The 18950-nt window shown below is 39.5% G+C and overlaps 1 protein-coding gene across 1 annotated transcript in view; it reads left to right on the plus strand.

Moving 5' to 3' along the window:
• RORB (RAR related orphan receptor B) overlaps window positions 1-18950 on the plus strand; it is a 211237-nt gene that overhangs the window by 160422 nt on the left and 31865 nt on the right. The window contains exon 4 of the mRNA XM_019966071.2: window positions 6942-7343. Within this exon, the coding sequence (XP_019821630.1) occupies window positions 6942-7343 (402 nt within the window). The remainder of the gene's footprint in view (window positions 1-6941; window positions 7344-18950) is intronic.

Genomic DNA, 18950 nt, shown 5'->3' on the forward strand with positions numbered 1-18950 from the left:
TATATAATTTTGCCTATGAGATAGGAAGAAAGGAAAGACTTTCCTGTATCTCACCGAACAACCTGTGCTAACTAGATTAGGTGAAAGGTGACCACTTGTCCAGGTTTCTCTGTGAATGAGGGATTTCCTGGGATGTGAGAGTTTCTGAGCTAAAACTGGAAAGTTCCAGGCAGACCTGGCCCACTTGGGTAAATCTGACTAGTGCAAATCTGACTAGTGCACAAGTTGCTTATTATGTGGAGATGCTAAGGAACAAAATTTGCTTCTATAGGAAACCCAAGAGCTCCATTATGAATGTGGCCTACTCAGATGAAGATAGCAGAGGCTGTAGCAGAACTCCATGTCTTAGAAGGGTTGTGTACATGGTGTCCTTCTCAGAATAGACTCAAGTGCGCACTTTACCATCACACCCAACCCAAATGGGTGGCTTGGCACCTTCTTAGATTAATGAAGAGGACAAATAAGCTCACACAAAGAATTTCATCTAGCTTTGCCTCCATTTTTAAGTATTCAGCTAAACAAATTCTGTTCACTGACACTGGCCATAGCACTCCTATACTGGATTATGAACAGCCCTGAGTCCTGGGGTCATTTCTATTTAGTTCCCACTGAATCCTCAGGATCTGGGTAAAAGCAGGCACCTAAGTGTTTGCTGAATGAATCATGAAACTATTTTTTATGTAGAGCCTGAGACCAGACAAAGTCCCTGATACTTATTCTCTTTATGTGAATCGTTGTGATTTCTGTGTCTCTGGTCACACTCCCTCTAATGAAGTTCAAGGTGGTATGGACCAAAAAAGGAAAAAGCAATATTTCTAGATTTTAAAGAAATTTAGCTAATTGCCTTCACTGTATCTTAGTATAATGGGATTTTATAAGCTATTAAATAAATTCAGGGCTTTTAGTCATTTGGATACATTTAGCTCTGCTTACAAGATATCTAAACATATACACTGTTTACTTCTTAGCTTGCCTTCTCCAGATAGTTGCATCTTGATTTTTTCTTACCATTTCTCTAATTTCTAGCTCACCTAAATTTGCCTTGCACAAAAGTACACCAATAAGATATATTTGACTCAAAAAATTAAAATAATCTGATATTGAGTCCTTCAGTTTATAGGTAGATTCTAGAGCTACAGAGATTAAGTTTGCAAAAATTTTCCATTAGCCGATCTTTTTGTCTGTTTTTCTAAATTTGCTAATCACATACATTTACTCTGTAGGGTAAATTTGTAGCCCTGTGTACTTATACATTACTAAAGTGAAGAAAGTATAAGGTAGGGGTTAAATGATTTTTAGAATTTATTTAGTGAAATTCTGTGGGAATTTGAGTTGATGATTTTGTACTTCATTTTTATAATTTGAAAGTGGCATAATAATTGACAGCATCTGAAAAGCTCCATTAACAATTATACAGAGAGACTAACCCACTGAGAAACAGTGCTTCTTCCCACAATATAAGGAAGTATGTATTTGGAATGAGAGATCACGTTGGTGTGGGCTGGTGAGCAGAATCATGGACAAGGGATGGGTATTTGGTCCAAGGCAGATTTAGTGACATCAGCCTACAAAATCTAAGAGATTATCTGAATCTCACAACATAAAAGAAATATATTGGTAGGGGAAGGACTGCTTATGGATAGAGCCACAATTCCTTCTCAAGGGGGAAGAAATTTACTGCAGCATAAACTTCTATGCAAGTAAAAGCAATACAGTACCTAAGGATGCTAAGGTTTAAGAATAATGATTCTTCTTGATTTTAAGTCTAGAAACAACCCTGAGGCTTCCAGGAACATCATCCAAATTGCCTCCGAAACATGTCTTATGTCAAACTGATGATGAGAAGAAATACTAAGGGGTGATAGAAGTGGTTGGGAATGAGGAGAAGGAAGTACAACAGAAGGAAAAAATGATTCTCTCTAAGGGAAAACAAATTCTTCTTTATCATTTGTATAGAGGGAGTTTGTTATAAGCCTTGAATATAAAGGGTACTTTATAAACTAAGTAAGTCACACTAATACTTGGAAATGGACTTCCCAGGTGGTACAGTGTTAAAGAATCAGCCTGCCAGTGCAGCAGACACAGGAGACATGGGTTTGATCCCTGGGTCAGGAAGGTCCCCTGGAGTAGGAGATGGCAAAAATTTCAGTATTTCTTGCCTGGAAAAGCCTATGGATAGAGGAGCCTGGAAGGCTACAGTTCAGGGGATCGCAAAGAGTCAGACATGACTTAGCACACACAGGTCTGTCAAGTTCAGTACCTGGGAAGCTAAATAGGGTTTATCTCCTATTGATTGATAATGCCTAGTATGTGGTATCAAAGGATTACAAAGTCCTGAGGTTATGGTTGATTAGCCATGTCTATAAGGGCTCAAGAATGAGAGGTGGCATGTCGTCTGCCACTAATTTATTATAGCTACCTTCTGCAGATGAAGCAAGCATTTTCAAAGTGCTTTAGAAGTAGTACCAGCAGCCACAGTAAGTTGTCTCACATCAAACTTTTTTCTACCTAACACCCCATTCAGCTTCCCTCAGACATAAAGTGGCATCTTCATTTTTATGTTTTTTCATTTACTCTCTATAAGTTATGCTTATCTCTAAGAATATTTACTTCACTATAGCTGGTCACTGAAGCAACATGACTACTAGTAGACAGCTGGATATAACTGTTGACTCCACTGGACTTTCACTCTCTCCTGAATTTCAGCTTTTATAGTGGTGGATTAGCCACAGCAGGTTTATGAGTAGAAGACAAACTCAGCAGTAACAAATTTGCTCAAATTTAGCATTGGCAAAGAATCAAAAGTCAAATCCACTTGGCAAACACAGATGTGTTTATGTGTATTAAAGGGGGAAGGTATTGCATGTACATGTGTGTGTGAAGTGATGGCATGTGTATACCCACTGAATCTTCTCCACCATTGTATTTATTTCTTTTTTAAAGTGGACCCTTCACAAATGTTAGCTGTAGGAATCTTCAGTGTAAACTATTTCCAGTTGTATTAGTACTACTTAAAAAAAAATAAACAGAAAAAGTTTTTGTATCAGTAGGAAGAAACTGCACCCCAAAGGGAAAACATGGTAATTCCCTTGCAATAATTAAGTATGTGTCCTCCAAATGGCATGAAAACATGAAAGCTGCCTACAGGGGCAGGTGTCACAGGTTTGGCTTCTTCTTATCCAGCATGGCATTGTCCAATATGGTATCCGCATGTCACTATTTAACTTTAGATTTGTTAAAATTAAATAAAATTTAGACTTGTGGACACAGCAGGGGAAGGAGCAGTGGGACGAACTGAGAGAGTAGCATGGAAACATATATATTACCATATGTAAAACAGAGAGCTACTGGGAGTTTGTCATATAACACAGGGAGCTCAACTCAGTGCTCTGTGACAACCTAGGGGGTGGAATGGGGTGAGGGGTGGGAGTGACGTTCAAGAAAGAGGGAACATGTACATAATCATGGCTGATTCACATTGTTATATGGCAGAAACCAACACGACATTCATTGTAAAGCAATTATCCTCCAATTAAAAGTTTTTCAAATGAATTTTTTTTAAATTAAATAAAATTCACAATTCAGTTCTTTAGTCATACTAGCTATATTTCAAGTGCTCAAAAGCCACATTCGGCTTGTGACTACCACACTCAAAAGCACAGGGAACATTCCATCATCACAGGACGCTCTATCGAAGTAGAACCTGAGGAGGATGAGAAAGAATATTTCAAAATTATAACTAGCTTTAGGTAGACAGAATCAGATTATTTCTACAAATCTTAAAGCACTACAAAAAAGGCATATCCTTGACATTTAAATGTTAAATTAAGACCGGTTTCCTTGATAAGTAGTGTGATATAAACATAAAGAACTTTACAGCCAAAGATAAAATAATTTTTAAAATGACTATGGAAAGTCATAGATGATAAGTTCAACAACTGAATTCCTCTTGAAACAAAAAAGCTTGTGTCTAGTTGTGTGGTAGGAAGCAGCAATCTTTGAAGTACCATCTTTGTTTTATCATTGTTGTTCAGTTGCTGAGTCCTGTCTGACTCTTTGCAACCCCATGGGCTGCAGCACACCAGTCTTCCCTGTCCTTCACCATCTCCCAGAGTTTGCAACTTTGTTTTATAATTACTCCAAAAAACTGACATTTCATTTGGAATCCTACCATTTCAGGTAGACCTGAAAAAGTTTCCAATACATTTGCATAAAGTTGTTCTTTGCTAGTGTGGGATCAAAATCAGGCTTAAGAGCACATCACAAGCAAATACTATCATTGTTGAATATTTATGAAGCACTTGCAATGTACACAGAACTGTGCTAGTTTCTTTGAGAGCTAGCAGTTTAACAAGAGGCTGCCTCCATACTCAAGTGAATCTCATTAATAGAATAATTCAAATTTGAGAGGGGCAAACATTTAAAACACGTGTTGTACTGATTAATGGGTAGTGGAAAGAAGAATGCTGCTGCTTGAAAATATAATAGTAATATAGCCTTTGCTAAAATAAGCCTATGAACACAATAAATGTATTTACAAATAGTGAGAAGGAATTTTTTATTTATCAGGAAAGTTCAGTAAGTTTATTTTGCCAAGTGCTGTAATTTTTTTTTTCCCAAATATGTCACCACTTACTATAGAAAGGAACATAAAACTGAAAAATTGGCTCATCTGTGTTTCTGAAATGAATGGAAAATTTATTCTAAACTAATACTGAAGTCATTGTCAGCAAAATCCTTGATTTAGGATGAAGCCTGATAATTTCAAAATGTAGTGGAACTTTAAGTTTTTTCTTTGAAAATATTTAAGTTGTTCAGTGACTTGATAAGTCAGTTTTTTGGAAGAGGAATAACTATTCACCATTGAGTGAGTTTTCAGATATTTACCAGGGCAAAGAACTCGGCAGCATACTTATTTGACACTGCTAGCTTTGATTGTGAGGTCTGTGGTTAACAGCAGAATTCTGAACCTAAAATTGACAAATGTAGGGTCTTGTCTGGGTTCGTTCCCACATCTTTTATCAGCTGCAGGTTAGTTCTACAACCCTCCTAATTGTAGCTGGCTTTGACTGAGATGGCTCTGCTGTGTTTCACATCTCTTATCCTCCAGCAGTCTAGTTCAGGCGCTCACACAGGCACTGTGTAAGTCTCTGCTTGCATTGTGTGCGTGCATGCGTGCGTGCTAAGTCGTTTCAGTCGTGTCCGACTCTGCGACCCATGGACTGTAGCCTGCCAGGCTCCTCTGTCTATGGGGATTCTCCCAGCAAGAATAGTGGAGTGGGTTGCCATGCCCTCCTCTACAGGATCTTCGTGACCCGGGGATCAAAACTGTGTCCCCTGTGACTCCTGCATTGTAGGCAAATTCTTTACCACTGAGCCACCAGCCCTCTGTTTGTGCGTGTGTATGCTTATTTGCTCAGTTGTGTCCAACTCTTTGTGACCCCATGGACTGTAGCCTGCCAGGCTCCTCTGTCCATGGGGATTCTCCAGGCAAGAATACTGGGGTGGGTTGCCAGGTCCTCCTCCAGGGGATCTTCCCAACCCAGGGATCGAACCCAGGTTTCCCACATTGCAGACAGATTCTTTACCACCTGAGCCACCAGGGAAGCTTACATACATCAATATCCCATGGGCCCAGAGCATAACCCTGAGTCAAAGGGGTGGAGCAGGATGCCTGCACAGAGTGAAAGGGCATTGCAAATTTATATGAGAAAGAGAAGACACATAGGCAAACAGCATCAGGGTCATTAAAGCAGGCAATCCACTACAGTATCTGTTTCATCTAGTGTGCTTAGATGCTCAGGCTCCTCTGTTCTTGGGGATTCTCCAGGCAAGAATACTGGAGTAGTTTGCCATGCCCTCCTCAAGGAGATCTGCCCAACCCAGGGATCAGACCCAGGTCTCCCACACTTCAGGCAGATTCTTTACCATCTGAGCCACCAGGGAAGCCCAAGAATACTGGAGCAGGCATCCCTTCTCCAGGGATCTTCCCAACCCAGGAATCGAACTGGGGTCTCCTGCATTGCAGGCAGATTCTTTACCAGCTGAGCTACCAGGGAAGCCCGTTTCACCTAGAGTGTATAGAAATCTAAAGCAAGGAGGTTTGGAAAGAGGTTTGAAAGATACTACAATTACAGCAGTATTTACAATAGCCAGGACATGGAAGCAACCTAAATTTCCATCAACAAAGGAATAGATAAAGATGATGTGGTACATATATACAATGGAATATTACTCAGCCATTAAAAGGAACTAAATTGTGCTATTTGTAGAGACAGGGATGGACCTAGGGACTGTCATACAGAGTGAAGTCGTCAGAAAGAAAAAAAGCAAATATTGTGTAATAACGCTCCTATGTAGAAAAATGATACAGATGTACTTATTTGCAAAGCAGAAATAGAGACTCAGACGTAGAGAAGCGAAGGCAAATGATGTGGTTTACTTAAAATTGTGTTTCTCACCCTGTTCTACATCCTTGGTCTTACCCAACCTGCTATTTAGAAAATAGTGAAATAATAGGGTCTTAGCTGACAATCCAGAAATCCTAACACTTAGGAGGAAAGTTAATGATGAGTGTTGGTTGACATTTGAATAGATACTATGCGGTAGTTTGAGATTTTTGTGAATTTTATTTTCCCCACAAGTAAGAAAGAACAAGGAAATGTGTAATGGTTTATGTGCATAGTGAGAACTAAGTCTAAGCTAGGAAGACATTTAAATACTCATAGATGTATTTCTCATTGCCATGAAGTTAGAAGGCAGACACCCCTGAATATAACCGTTTAGCAAACATGGAGTGCAAACCAATGGACTCAGGGGCTCTGGGACTTGGACTTTGTACATTTTATATTGAGGAGACAGTCATCGTGAGCTCTTGAACTCCCAGTGGTTAATGAGAGAGATAACCACAAGTGCCGTTTTCTACTTTTGTCTCCCGCCAGCTGTGAAGTTTGGGAGGATGTCCAAGAAGCAAAGAGACAGCCTGTATGCTGAGGTGCAGAAGCACCAGCAGCGGCTGCAGGAGCAGCGGCAGCAGCAGAGTGGGGAGGCAGAAGCCCTCGCCAGGGTGTATGGCAGCAGCATCAGCAATGGCCTCAGCAACCTGAACAATGAGGCCAGTGGCACATATGCCAATGGACACGTCATAGACCTGCCCAAGTCCGAGGGTTATTACAACGTGGATTCCGGCCAGCCGTCCCCCGATCAGTCAGGACTTGACATGACTGGAATCAAGCAGATAAAGCAAGAACCTATCTATGACCTCACATCCGTACCCAACCTGTTTACCTATAGCTCTTTCAACAACGGGCAGTTAGCACCAGGGATAACAATGAGCGAAATCGGTAAGTGGAAATCTTCCAGAACATTTTTGGAAATTCTATTTTGAAGTGGCCTTGGTCGTATTTCATAAGATCATTTTCTTAGGTCTAAGGTGAATTACTTGCTTTCATGACTTCTAATGAGAAAACTAATTGATTTTAAAATATAGTCTGATAACTGTCATTGTTCCCAAGGCCCATAAAAGTTAATTTCAAGCAAAGGAAGAAAGAAGAAATTATAAATAGATGCTATGTGTAAAGAACAGATGCTATCTGTTGGATTTGGGTTCATCACTGAAGGAAAAATGTTATTGGTATAAACAAAATTTCAGCAAGTGTTCAAAGTGATGCTATTAAAAGTGAAATAGCTAAGGGATATAGAAGCAGTATGTAGAAGAAAGTGAATGAATAGGGCTCCAACTCTCTAAGATAACTGGGGACAAATGTCAGTTTCCTTCTGTAGAGAGGCAGAAGGATAGACCAGAAGACCTCTAAGGCTCTTGTAAATCTCAATTCAAGAATTTTACTTTGGAATAAAGTCTGAATTACTGGCAATAAAAAGAGTATAGTCCACCTTGGATCTGGAATGTAAACAGGACTTGAAAAACTTGGTGGAATCCAAATAAAATCTAGAGTTCAGTGAAAAAAAAAAAAAAAAAGACTGTAGTTACAGAAGAGCAACAAATAAGCCCCACTGAGCAGGGCAAGTCCCAGGCACAGCTGCCTGAACAACACTACCCTCTTGCTTTGGCAGCATCCTTGCAAAGGAGTGGTGTTCAAGAGTGCATCTGCCTAGGTGCTCTGTCTTCTCTCCTCACAATTCTTTTACCCTATTAAGCTTAAGAGTCTGTTAAATGTCTAGTTGGTTGATTTTATTCAGTAATTGCCATAAAAATATGGATGTAAGTTTAACACATTACCTCCTGGGTAACAGAGCTGCCTGTGAACAGTGTCCCGGAGGAGCTCACAGGCAGTGGCTCTAGCAGGCTTCTTTGCAGTATTCAGTGCACAGGGGAAAGCGGTGTGGAGCTCAGAAGTCTGAGGCCTCCTCAGATCTCTCCCTAAGAGGTAGCAGAAAAGAGTGGTTAAGAACCAGGCCACTTGCGGACTTCCTGGTGATCTAGTCATTAAGACTCTGCTCTTCCACTGCAGGGGAACTTCCACTGCAGGTTCAATCCCTGGTCGGGGAACTAAGGTCGCCCCTGGCATGGCCAAAAAAAAAAAAGGTACTAGGCCACTTGAATTCAAATCCTGGATCTGTGGCCTATTATCTGAGCTGGAAAGCAAGTTTCTCAATCCCAGTTTGCTTATTCTATTTGTTTCTCAAAAAGTACTAGCTCATAGATCTCACCATTGTTGTAAGAATTCAACGAGTTCATACATGTAAAACAGAGCCACGTTTGGCACTCAGTAAGCGCTCAGGAGCTCTGAGCTGTTTCCACTTATCCACCACGTGTTCAGTCACCTTCTCTGTCTAAACAGTGAGTAGGAGCCCAAAGCCTACGAGTGTTTTAAATAAAGTTGATGTGAACACATAACGAAGGACATGCCATATGTATCTTGGCTACTTCTCCCATCTGGCTGAGGAAGACGTGATGTGACACAGTTACAAAACCTGAAACGTTATTTCTCTCTCTCAGCAATCCAGCCTATGGCAGGGAGCAAAGAAGTGGTTGACAAAGCCCTTGTAACAACATCCACAGCTGAGGGACGTAGAAAACTGCCCATCAGCGTTGATAACAAAAATATTCATTAGATTTCTCTACTTCAGCAGGGACCATGTCACAGGCACTTCACGCACTTAATTTTCACAAACATAAGTAAAACTGTTATTCCCATTTTACTGATCAGGAAACATAGGCTCAGAGATGTCTCATGACCTGCCCATATCCTTTGATTACTAAAGGATAGAGCCAACTTCCATCCCAGGCTATCTGATTCTGGAGTTCTTGTGCTTATCCATTACCCTACTATTTGCTCTGGGCTTAATGTTCACAAACTGCACTGTCAGTCAATAGAGGACAATCTGTTTAAGTAGAGTCACTCAGTCTTTCCAAGAGGACATGTTAAATGGAAAAGAACTAGGCACCATTTTTTGCTTTTATCCTACTTAATATCTGAGTGCCTGAGTTTGCTACTGATCTGGAACACATGTTTAAAACATACGGAAGCAGAGACAATTGTTGGGCAGTCTTCTGTTCCACACAGAAAAAGGAAAGATTTCTAAGAATTCAAAAATCTTCATGATTTAATTTCTAAATCACAGTTTCTTTGCGATTTAGAATCAGCAGGAGGTATTACAGGAAGAGAACTGCAGCCAAAAACATGAAGTTCAGGTAACTCTACCCTGGTCATTTTCCTTCTGGCCTGAACTAGAGAATCTCGAAATCTATCCAGATAGATTTTCTACAGACATTGACCCCAAAATAAACTAGCATTTATTTTTCTCATTTCAAGATACTATTAGTCTTTCGAGATCCCTAGATCTGCTGTAAATTTTGGAGGTTTCTTCCATCCGACTTTTAGGGATGCGATTAGATTGTCCTCCGAGAGCTCTCAAATTTAGCTGGCTCCTAAGCCTAAGCATTGCCTTGGTTCCCATTTCGTTAAAACGGCAACGCCATCTAGTGGACACAAACTCCTCCGCGCGTCGGAGGGAGATAACCAACCGGAGCAACGACAATGTGTCCGACTCTTTGCGACCCCATGGACTGTAGCCTATCCGGTTCCTCCGTCCATGGAATTTTCCAGGAAAGAGTGCTGGAGTGGATTGCCATTTCCTTCTCCAGGGGCTCTTCCCGACCCAGGAATCGAACCCAGGTCTTCCGCATTGCGGGCAGACGCTTTCCCGTCTGAGCCACCAGGGAAGCCCAAGGCGATGCGCAGTGCTTCCCTGCACCACCTAAAACACTGCCATTCATTTCACTAAAGCACCATAACCGTCTCTGTGGGCAGGAGGGCACCAGTGATGCACAGTAGTTAAGAACTTTGGTTCTACAGTCGGACTGCCTGAGTTCAAAACCTGGCTGCGGCTTTCCCTTCAGTCAGTTTACCTAAGCTGAGTCTCAGTCCTAAACCTGAGACAAGAATAACCCCAACCTGTGTATGTGGATTAAATTAGTTAATATTTGAAAATCCTTAGAACAGTATCTGTCCTGCATGAGCCTTATCATCATCATTGTTATTATCAATATAATTTATATCATATAGGTATTCATCTCATTACCTAATAACATTCCTAGTCGTTACAGGTTATGTAATTACCTTTTATTGAGCACTTACAATGGTGCCAAGCAATATTTAATGCTTATAACAACCCTCTTATGCCTGTTATATAAGTATTTGTATATCCATTTTGCAGGTGAAAACATTGAGTCTCAAAAGTTACAAAACTTATTAAAAGCAGAGTAAGCCAGTGAACCCAGGTCAGAATAACAGCAAAACCCTCCCTTAACTATGTTTCTTCCCATCAAAGGGAGCCCCTCACTAGCTAAGAAAAAGGCAAAAGGAAGCTGTAAATTAATAATTAGGCATCAGGTTTACCTGATTTTAGCAGGAATTTTATCTCAAGCTGGCATGGTGCATGTGTTTATCTTTACAAATAAGATTTTGCAGCGCTTGGTGGCAGGGAGAGGAAGCTTTCTAGAGGCAGACGGGCAAACAAGCCGAGGAAGAAAGTGGAAAGTTGTGCATTAGCTCCCTCACCACAGCCTTCAGATGAGGTGAAAGATTCTGCAGGACTAATTAATACTCTTAATGAAAGCTCATTTAAGCTCAAAGATGATTGACAGTGTATCTGTGAGATACCAGACAACAAGACAATTCACCCAGCCAATCAATGTGCTTTTAAGAACGGGGGGAGGGGAATCCATCAAATTAGCTTCAATGCTAATGGTATAGACTGCCTTTTACATATATCGTCTGAGTTTGCTGTTCAGTAATTTTCTCTCCAGAGGGACAATGAAATGTGAATTCATTGATCCCTCCTATATAATCTTAACTGTAGATTTACTTTCCTATTCCTTTTGTGTTCTATTTATGAAACCTGGAATTTTAAACATCAAAAAATAGAAATAAACCTCTTTTTAGCAAATTCTTCTATTCAGAAGCTGTGTATTAATACAGAAGTTTACAAAAAGGGATTGGCCTAACGGTGCTCTAATCCCTGTGATGTACTACTTTTTTTATCAAAGCTAAATAGACACATGGAAGATATTTCTAGTGCTGTTTTATTGGGGAAAATTCTATAAAACTTGATCGTGTTTCAGTTGTTCTTTACTAAGAACACCATGAAAGTGCTATAGTCATAAGGCAGAATTTTCAATGGCATAGGCTTTTTGAGGCAAATATTTTATAACTGTTTAAATCTATTATGCATATTCAACTGCTCATTCAGAAATGGTACAGAGAATAGAGTTTAACTCCAGGTATGTATTTTCTATGTCTTCTGGTGGCACCTGTATCAAACACACATAGGCATTCAATTTAGGAGCAAGTGCCTAATAAGTCTTTAAAAATGAATGAAAGTAGACTAAATCAGTGAGGAAAACCATTCAAGCAGGTTGCTGCTGCTGCTAAGTCTCTTCAGTCGTGTCTGACTCTGTGCAGCCCCATAGACGGCAGCCCACCAGGCTCCCCCGTCCCTGGGAGTCTCCAGGCAAAAACACTGGAGTGGGTTGCCATTTCTTTCTCCAATGCATGAAAGTGAAAAGTGAAAGTGAAGTCGCTCAGTCGTGTCCGACCCTCAGCGACCCCATGGACTGCAGCCTTCCAGGCTCCTCCATGCCTGGGATTTTCCAGGCAGGTTAGGGAAATGAAAATCCAGTGTCTCTAGTTCTTCCTTTTTTGCCTTGATGGAAGACATCTTGTGAACTTCCATTGTTATGACATTCCTGTCACCCTCACCCAAACACAGGTCCTATGCAGGCAGTTTAGGAAATCCTTAGTCCCCATGCTAGCCATGTGAACTTGTTCAAAATTATTCAGCTCTCTGGAGCTCAGTCTCTTCATTTGAAAAATAAGGCCGCTGGACTAAATGATTTTGAAGGATTATGGTTCTCCCACCTCCTGGTGGACGCTCTGGGCCTATGCACAAATATCCCCTTTGTTACAGCCGCTTCCCAAGGAGAAGGGTACAGTGGTGGAGAGAAAAGGACTTATAGGCAACTAAGCAATCCTGAATGATGCTGAAATAACTGTCTGTGGTGGGAGTTTCCATAGGAAGTTTCCATGGGTGAAATGGTCCTGTCAACTATACAGTTAATAACCACAGTCACATCAGAAGTGTGCACCAGCCTCTTCTCTTCACCCATGCTCTTGGGGAAAAAAAAAAAATCAAAATCAAGGACAACCAGGAGCTACCCAAGGAGAGGGTGGTGACCAATCCCAAACCATCCCAAGTTTATGTACAATCAAAGTAAAGAGTAAGCTTTTGTATGGATACAGCTTCAGGGTCAATCCACCTGTCCTGGCCCACTTCTGATCACCTCCCTGACTCCCTTGAAAGAAAAAAAGGGACAAAAGACTAAGATATGTTCTTAGTTGAGCCCCAGGCCTACCCAGGTGACCTTGGTTACTTGAGAGGGATTTACTTGACACCTCTGAGTAGCGAACTATCCATGCACTACATCCCAAGAGGCTGCTTATTTCCAGAATCCCATCTTCTATCTCAAAAAGAAAAAAAAAGAAATTGCATGAGTGTGGGGGCTGGGCTATGCAACTCAATTTGTCACATTTCTGGGATCTCTACCATGGTCATAACTATATTAACTAGTCAATGGTCATGAATTATTTTAGACCATCCCAGGACAAAGGACACTGTAATTCTTTCCTGTGTGCATGCTCTGTCGCTTCAGTCATGTCCGACTCTGTGACCTCATGGACTATAACCCACATGGCTCCTCTGCCCACGGGATTATCCCAGCAAGAACACTGGAATGGGTTGCCATTTCCTCCTCCTTCTTTGGCAGGTGGATTGTTTTTACCACTGAACCACTTGGGAAGCCCATAGTTCTTTCCTAGGTTTTTATTCAAATCCATATCTTTCTAGATATCCTTAAATAATCTGAAAAAAATCTCCAAGGTCACCTAGTAATGTGTTGTAGTCACTCACCTATCATGCTCAGTGCAATGATTCATATATATATATATATATGTGTATATATATATATAAATGATCTACATCATAAGAAATACATACCTCTATGCTTAATTGAAGTACTTATAAACCTGTGTATCTACTCATAGCATATGTATGCACATTAGCCATGACATCCTCACACCTCTGTCAGTACAGCTTTCCTTGCATGCTAGCATTCACTACCTTAGGTAAATCACCTTTTCTGTTTTGAGTTGAAATTGTGTGAAACTGACCTTCCTCAGTAGATTTCTCCTGGAGATACCAGTTTGGAATTAATTTTTGACTCAGGACATCCTAAGAAGACTTTAAAATCCACCAATCAAAAAAAAAAGTGCTATTGGGAAGCTATGGGAAAACCAATTCCATTTTCTACACTCAGTTTCAAAAGCCATAATAGACATAAAATATTCTGCAATAAGGAAGAGGAAAGGAGATTTCATGAGGTTCTGCTTCTGACTTATTGAAGGATAGAGTGTTTATGCTTATCAGACAGCCTCTGAAACAGCCCCTCTGTTCACTAGTACTTCCCAGCATTGCAAGCTTGACACTGACTCTCAGAAATAGCTCTGAATAGCTCTTCCACTGATTGGGGTGAATAGGTCCTTCATTGGCCACATTTTCAAACACCTATTTTGGGAAGAACTGGCAAGAGTTAAAATACCACATAAGCTATGGAACACAGAAATGTTGTTCCATAACAAAAGTCAAATGATGGGTAGGAGTTGTTGGAGCTTGATACATTTTGGTTTTCATTACCATACTGCTGCTACTGCTAAGTCATTTCAGTCGTGTCCAACTCTGTGTGACCCCATAGACGTCAGCCCACCAGGCTCTCCTGCCCCTGGGATTCTCCAGGCAAGAACACTGGAGTGGGTTGCCATTTCCTTCTCCAATTTTCATTACCATAGTACACAACCAACTTAACAGGCTCTCTCCCAACCAGTACAGAATTTATTTCTGTGATGTTTACAAATGTGGGGAAGCCTGTTGAAAATGTTTCTAGCTGGAAAGACTTTTATTTTAGACGTAAGCTATAGATAAGGATATGTGACAATATACCCTCGCTACTGAGAAAAAGAAATTTACTTTTTAAATCTGAGCCCTGTTTATGCAGACTATTGTGGAACTGCTATTTGGTTTTCAGACATGTTTGTTCTAGGAACATTTGGTGCCAGACTATTTAGAAAATACTTACTTTAAAACATTAGTCAATGAATGAAATGTATTATTTAAGCAATCAAGTGACTTTTAAATATTTAGATTAAATGTTTGAAAGTGTAATAATTGCCTCCAAAGATGTCTTCTGATTTAGTTATTCCTAAAGGTCAGAATTATATTGGCTACATTTCTAAATGGGGGATAAAGTTGGGGAGGGATTGCTTCTGTCTAAATTAACGGTCAATCCATATGTCAGCAAAATCCAAATAGTAAAAGTCAATCCTAATGATGGCCCTGGGCAATTTTCATAATTAGGCTTCCATCATCTGTGACCTGCTGAGTGTCCTTTGGGTGATGTGGAGAGGGAGGTGCACTTTCTAAAAGAGAGTGGTTAAGATTTTCATGGGCTCAAGATTATGTTGTTTTTGCTTGTTCTAAGTCTCTTTACTTTTAAGACTGTGAGCTGTACTCCTATCTTCCATACCTCTGCAAAACTTCTCCTTCACCAGTCAAATCAAAGAGAAATTCCTATTTAGCCCCTCAGACTCAAGTCTATGCTTTTACACAGCCCTTAGAAAATACCACTGCTGCCAAAACTTTCTGTGGATGGAAAATCAAGCCCAAAGAAACTAAGACTTTAGGATGTTAAGTGACTTCAAGCCTAAAGGGGTTCATGTTGGCTTCCTCCATCTTAACAAGACACTTCCTTAGAACTCCCCATTTCTAGGGCATTGAATCAATCTTTTCTGATTGTTCTGTGAATGAGGTCTTTTACTATGAAACTTAATTTTGAATGATAATGATTTTATAATAAGTTCTTTCTTAATTTTTTTAGCTAGTTTGAAGAAAGGGAACTGTAATTTCTCTAAAACTAGACATGCACTATTGCAATGAAACAAAACACTTGTGTTCCAAAACAGCTTTCCATTGTTAAATTATTAAGAATTCACCCTTTTAGACAGTTAATTTGTTTTGCTGCTTATGGTCTTTTTTCCCTTTGGATATACTCCAAATATAAATGCCATATGGATTCTTTCAGTTTTTCTTTCTGGTTTAGTTTCTGTTTTCTTAATTTTAAAATGCTCTCACCTGAACTTTCTGAAAGTTGATAAAATTTTAACCATTTTATTTATTAATCTGTTTATGCAGTCTTTGCCCAGGTATTATTACTTGTAGCATTAATCCAATTTTTTCACTGTTTTTCTCTGTGTTAATGTTTTATTGAATTGTGTTTTAAAAATGTGATAAAACATTTTTATCATTTTTATAGGTAATAACATAATCTTATATTTTCTTAATATATCTTTCTAAAGAACCTTAAAAGCATTTTGCTTAAGACCTACATGAAGTAAAAATCAGTTATGCCATTCTCTGATATAATAATTGGCTGTAGAATTTGTTTGAAAAGGAGACCTGAAGCTTTCCTAATTCACTGGTAAGAAAGTAATGAGTGATTGGACCTTGAAACCGAACAAACAAATGAGTTATGGGTTATTTATGGCCCCAAATTCTTCTTTAAAAAATTTAAAGAACTTGAAATATGTGCTGAAAATCTTTCCTTCCTCCTATTGAGGTTATGGATCACTACTAGATGGCTGTTTTAAGCTTTAATATTGATGTTTCTATGCTGGTGGCACATTTCTACTTATGCCCCCAAAATACTCATCTCTAAATAGAGATTAGAAAAATCAGAAAGGCCTTAAAAGTAACATTGTCCTCTCTGACACTGTCGTCTGTTACACCCTAACCAGTAGACTTGTTCTATTTAATGACAGAAAGCTTATAAAACCTTGAGTCTATTGTCAAAATGACAAAATGCACACTTGGTTAAATGTTCCACCTTTAAACCAATTGTTCTAATGTATTAGAGTTACTGCCTCAGTGTGTGGGTTCAGAGGAGTCTTGATATTCTGAAAATCTAATGCAGGCACTTAAAACTTGCCTTGAGCAAGTCCGTAGAGATATCCTGGCATTAATTCAAAGCGAATCCCCTAAGAATTCCACTTCCACACTAGTAGTATAAACTAAACAGGGAATTGAGCGGTTCTCTGGATCCTTAAGGCAAGTTATAAATTAAAAATTCATTAATCATTTCGATTGAGGCTGATATATAGTATTTTAAGAAGAATACTTCCAAGTTTTTTTTTGTTTGTTTAATTCCTTATGGAGAAAAATGAATAGGGGCTATAGTTCACAAAGAAGAAACCATCCTTTCTCATGAGAAAAAAAGGAGGAAGAGAAAGAATTAGGAAGTTCAGATGCAACTCCCTCTAGTACTATATATAGCTTTGAGCCTCAGCTTTCTCGCCTTGATACAGTTGGGCCACGGGTGCTCTTGGTAATACCACTGAAAGCAGCAGTTTTTAAAGATATACTCAACTTTCCCTGCTCCCAGGATGTGGGATTCTAATGAAACCACCCGTGCAATCCGTGTCTGAGACACTGTAGCCTTTGGAGCAGCCATTTGCTGAAATGTCTAGTGAGAGCTAAAATAAGCCCCTTTGGTGGAAAAAACCCGCTGAGTGGTTGAAATCAGAGATGCAGAAGGTCACTTGCTATTTTAGTAGCTGCAAGCTGGTCCTCATTTTATAATATTGCGGTTATAAACAAGAAATCGTCACCCTACTTGTCAGTATACTTACTTCTCATCAAAATAAGCAGATGTAGCCTTTTTTCTACATAGTACTAGGTAATTTAAATGACTTCTTTCCAAACTTTGCTTTACTATATGGATTAATACATAATAAAAGTTATTTTTCATGTATTTCTTTAAATATTACTTCAAAATATTGTTTTTATACTGTCTGATATGATTAACCTTTTAAATCCATTGACCTGTGTGTCTCATGTCCATCCCAACCATTTGTAAATACCTTAAGGAGGGACTTTTTTCATACTTCTTTGATTTATTCCACAGATCACAATGAAGATTGACTGGGGTTGGGGTAGGGGAGGGAAACTTTACAGTTTCAGAGAGAGAGAGACAGGTGACCCAACTAACTTCTGGAATTATTTAGATACAGTCCTTTTGGAAATAGAGGAAGGAAGTTAGTTCCAGTCCCAGTGTTCTACAATTTTTGCACACCCTATTGAGAATTACCATCAATTTTATTCCAGTTTTCCTTTCAAAAATTTACTTTCTCTCTTCTCTTTGCTCATAAGTGGATCTAAGATTACTTCTAAAGCTTCTAGGGAAGTGTAACAATTTTAACTGAGAAGGCAATGGTACCCCACTCCAGTACTCTTGCCTGGAAAATCCCCTGGATGGAGGAGCCTGGTGGGCTGCAGTCCATGGGGTCGCTGAGGGTCGGACATGACTGAGCAACTTCACTTTCACTTTTCACTTTCATGCATTGCAGAAGGAAATGGCACCCCACTCCAGTACTCTTGCCTGGAGACTCCCAGGGACGGGGGAGCCTGATGGGCTGCCGTCTGTGGGGTCGCACAGCGTCGGACACGACTGAAGTGACTTAACAGTAGCAGCAATTTTAACAGTATTTTTCATCAAAAAACTATAAAGTACATTTGCCTGCATCAGTTATTTCTTAAATCTCTTTATTGAGGTAATAATTGACATACAAAAATCTGTTCATATTTAATGCATACAATTTAATGAGTTTGGAGGTAAATATACACCCATGAAACTGTCACCACAATCTATGCCATAAACATATCTCTATATCTATTATTTTAAAGATTTATAGGATTATTCTTTCATTTGAAATATTGTCTTTTGTATCTTGTAAAGATACTTAACACATGAAGTTACAAATTCTATTAATTGGTTTTAAGTCTTGGCTTCTAATAAGCTTTCCTTCAAGGAAAGTGTAACAGTAAAAGTCTAAAAATAAAACAGGAATTTTATGGGGAAAAAAAAAGAGATGAGAGAGAAAGTGAGAGCAAGATTTTTTTTTAATTAGCAAATAAAAAATGAGAAGGGTGGACTTACTTATTAATTTGTAATTATATACCCGGTTTTCCCTTGCCAGTATCAATATTTACTTTTCTCCTCATCATGATTGAAAAGGAATGACCTGGGCTGAGCATGTGAAATTGTTTTTCTCATTCCTTGATATTTTATTAACTATCAAAGCAGCCCACGTACTCTTAGTGAAATGGACAAACCTGTGTCTCACTGACATAAACCAAATCTTAACTACTGAGAAGATGGAGTTGCATTTTCAGATCCACTTAAGAAATCTCTAGCCTCATCCCTGGTCTCAGGGATAGGAGAGTATAGTCCATGGGCATCATCTCTGAAGGTGGTAGAATTTCCTATTATTCAGTCATCGGGGCCATACATCTGTGGACCCAATATCCCAGCATAGTGTGAG

This window comes from Bos indicus, chromosome 8, assembly GCF_029378745.1.
Source record: "Bos indicus isolate NIAB-ARS_2022 breed Sahiwal x Tharparkar chromosome 8, NIAB-ARS_B.indTharparkar_mat_pri_1.0, whole genome shotgun sequence".
Lineage (NCBI taxonomy): Eukaryota > Metazoa > Chordata > Mammalia > Artiodactyla > Bovidae > Bos > Bos indicus.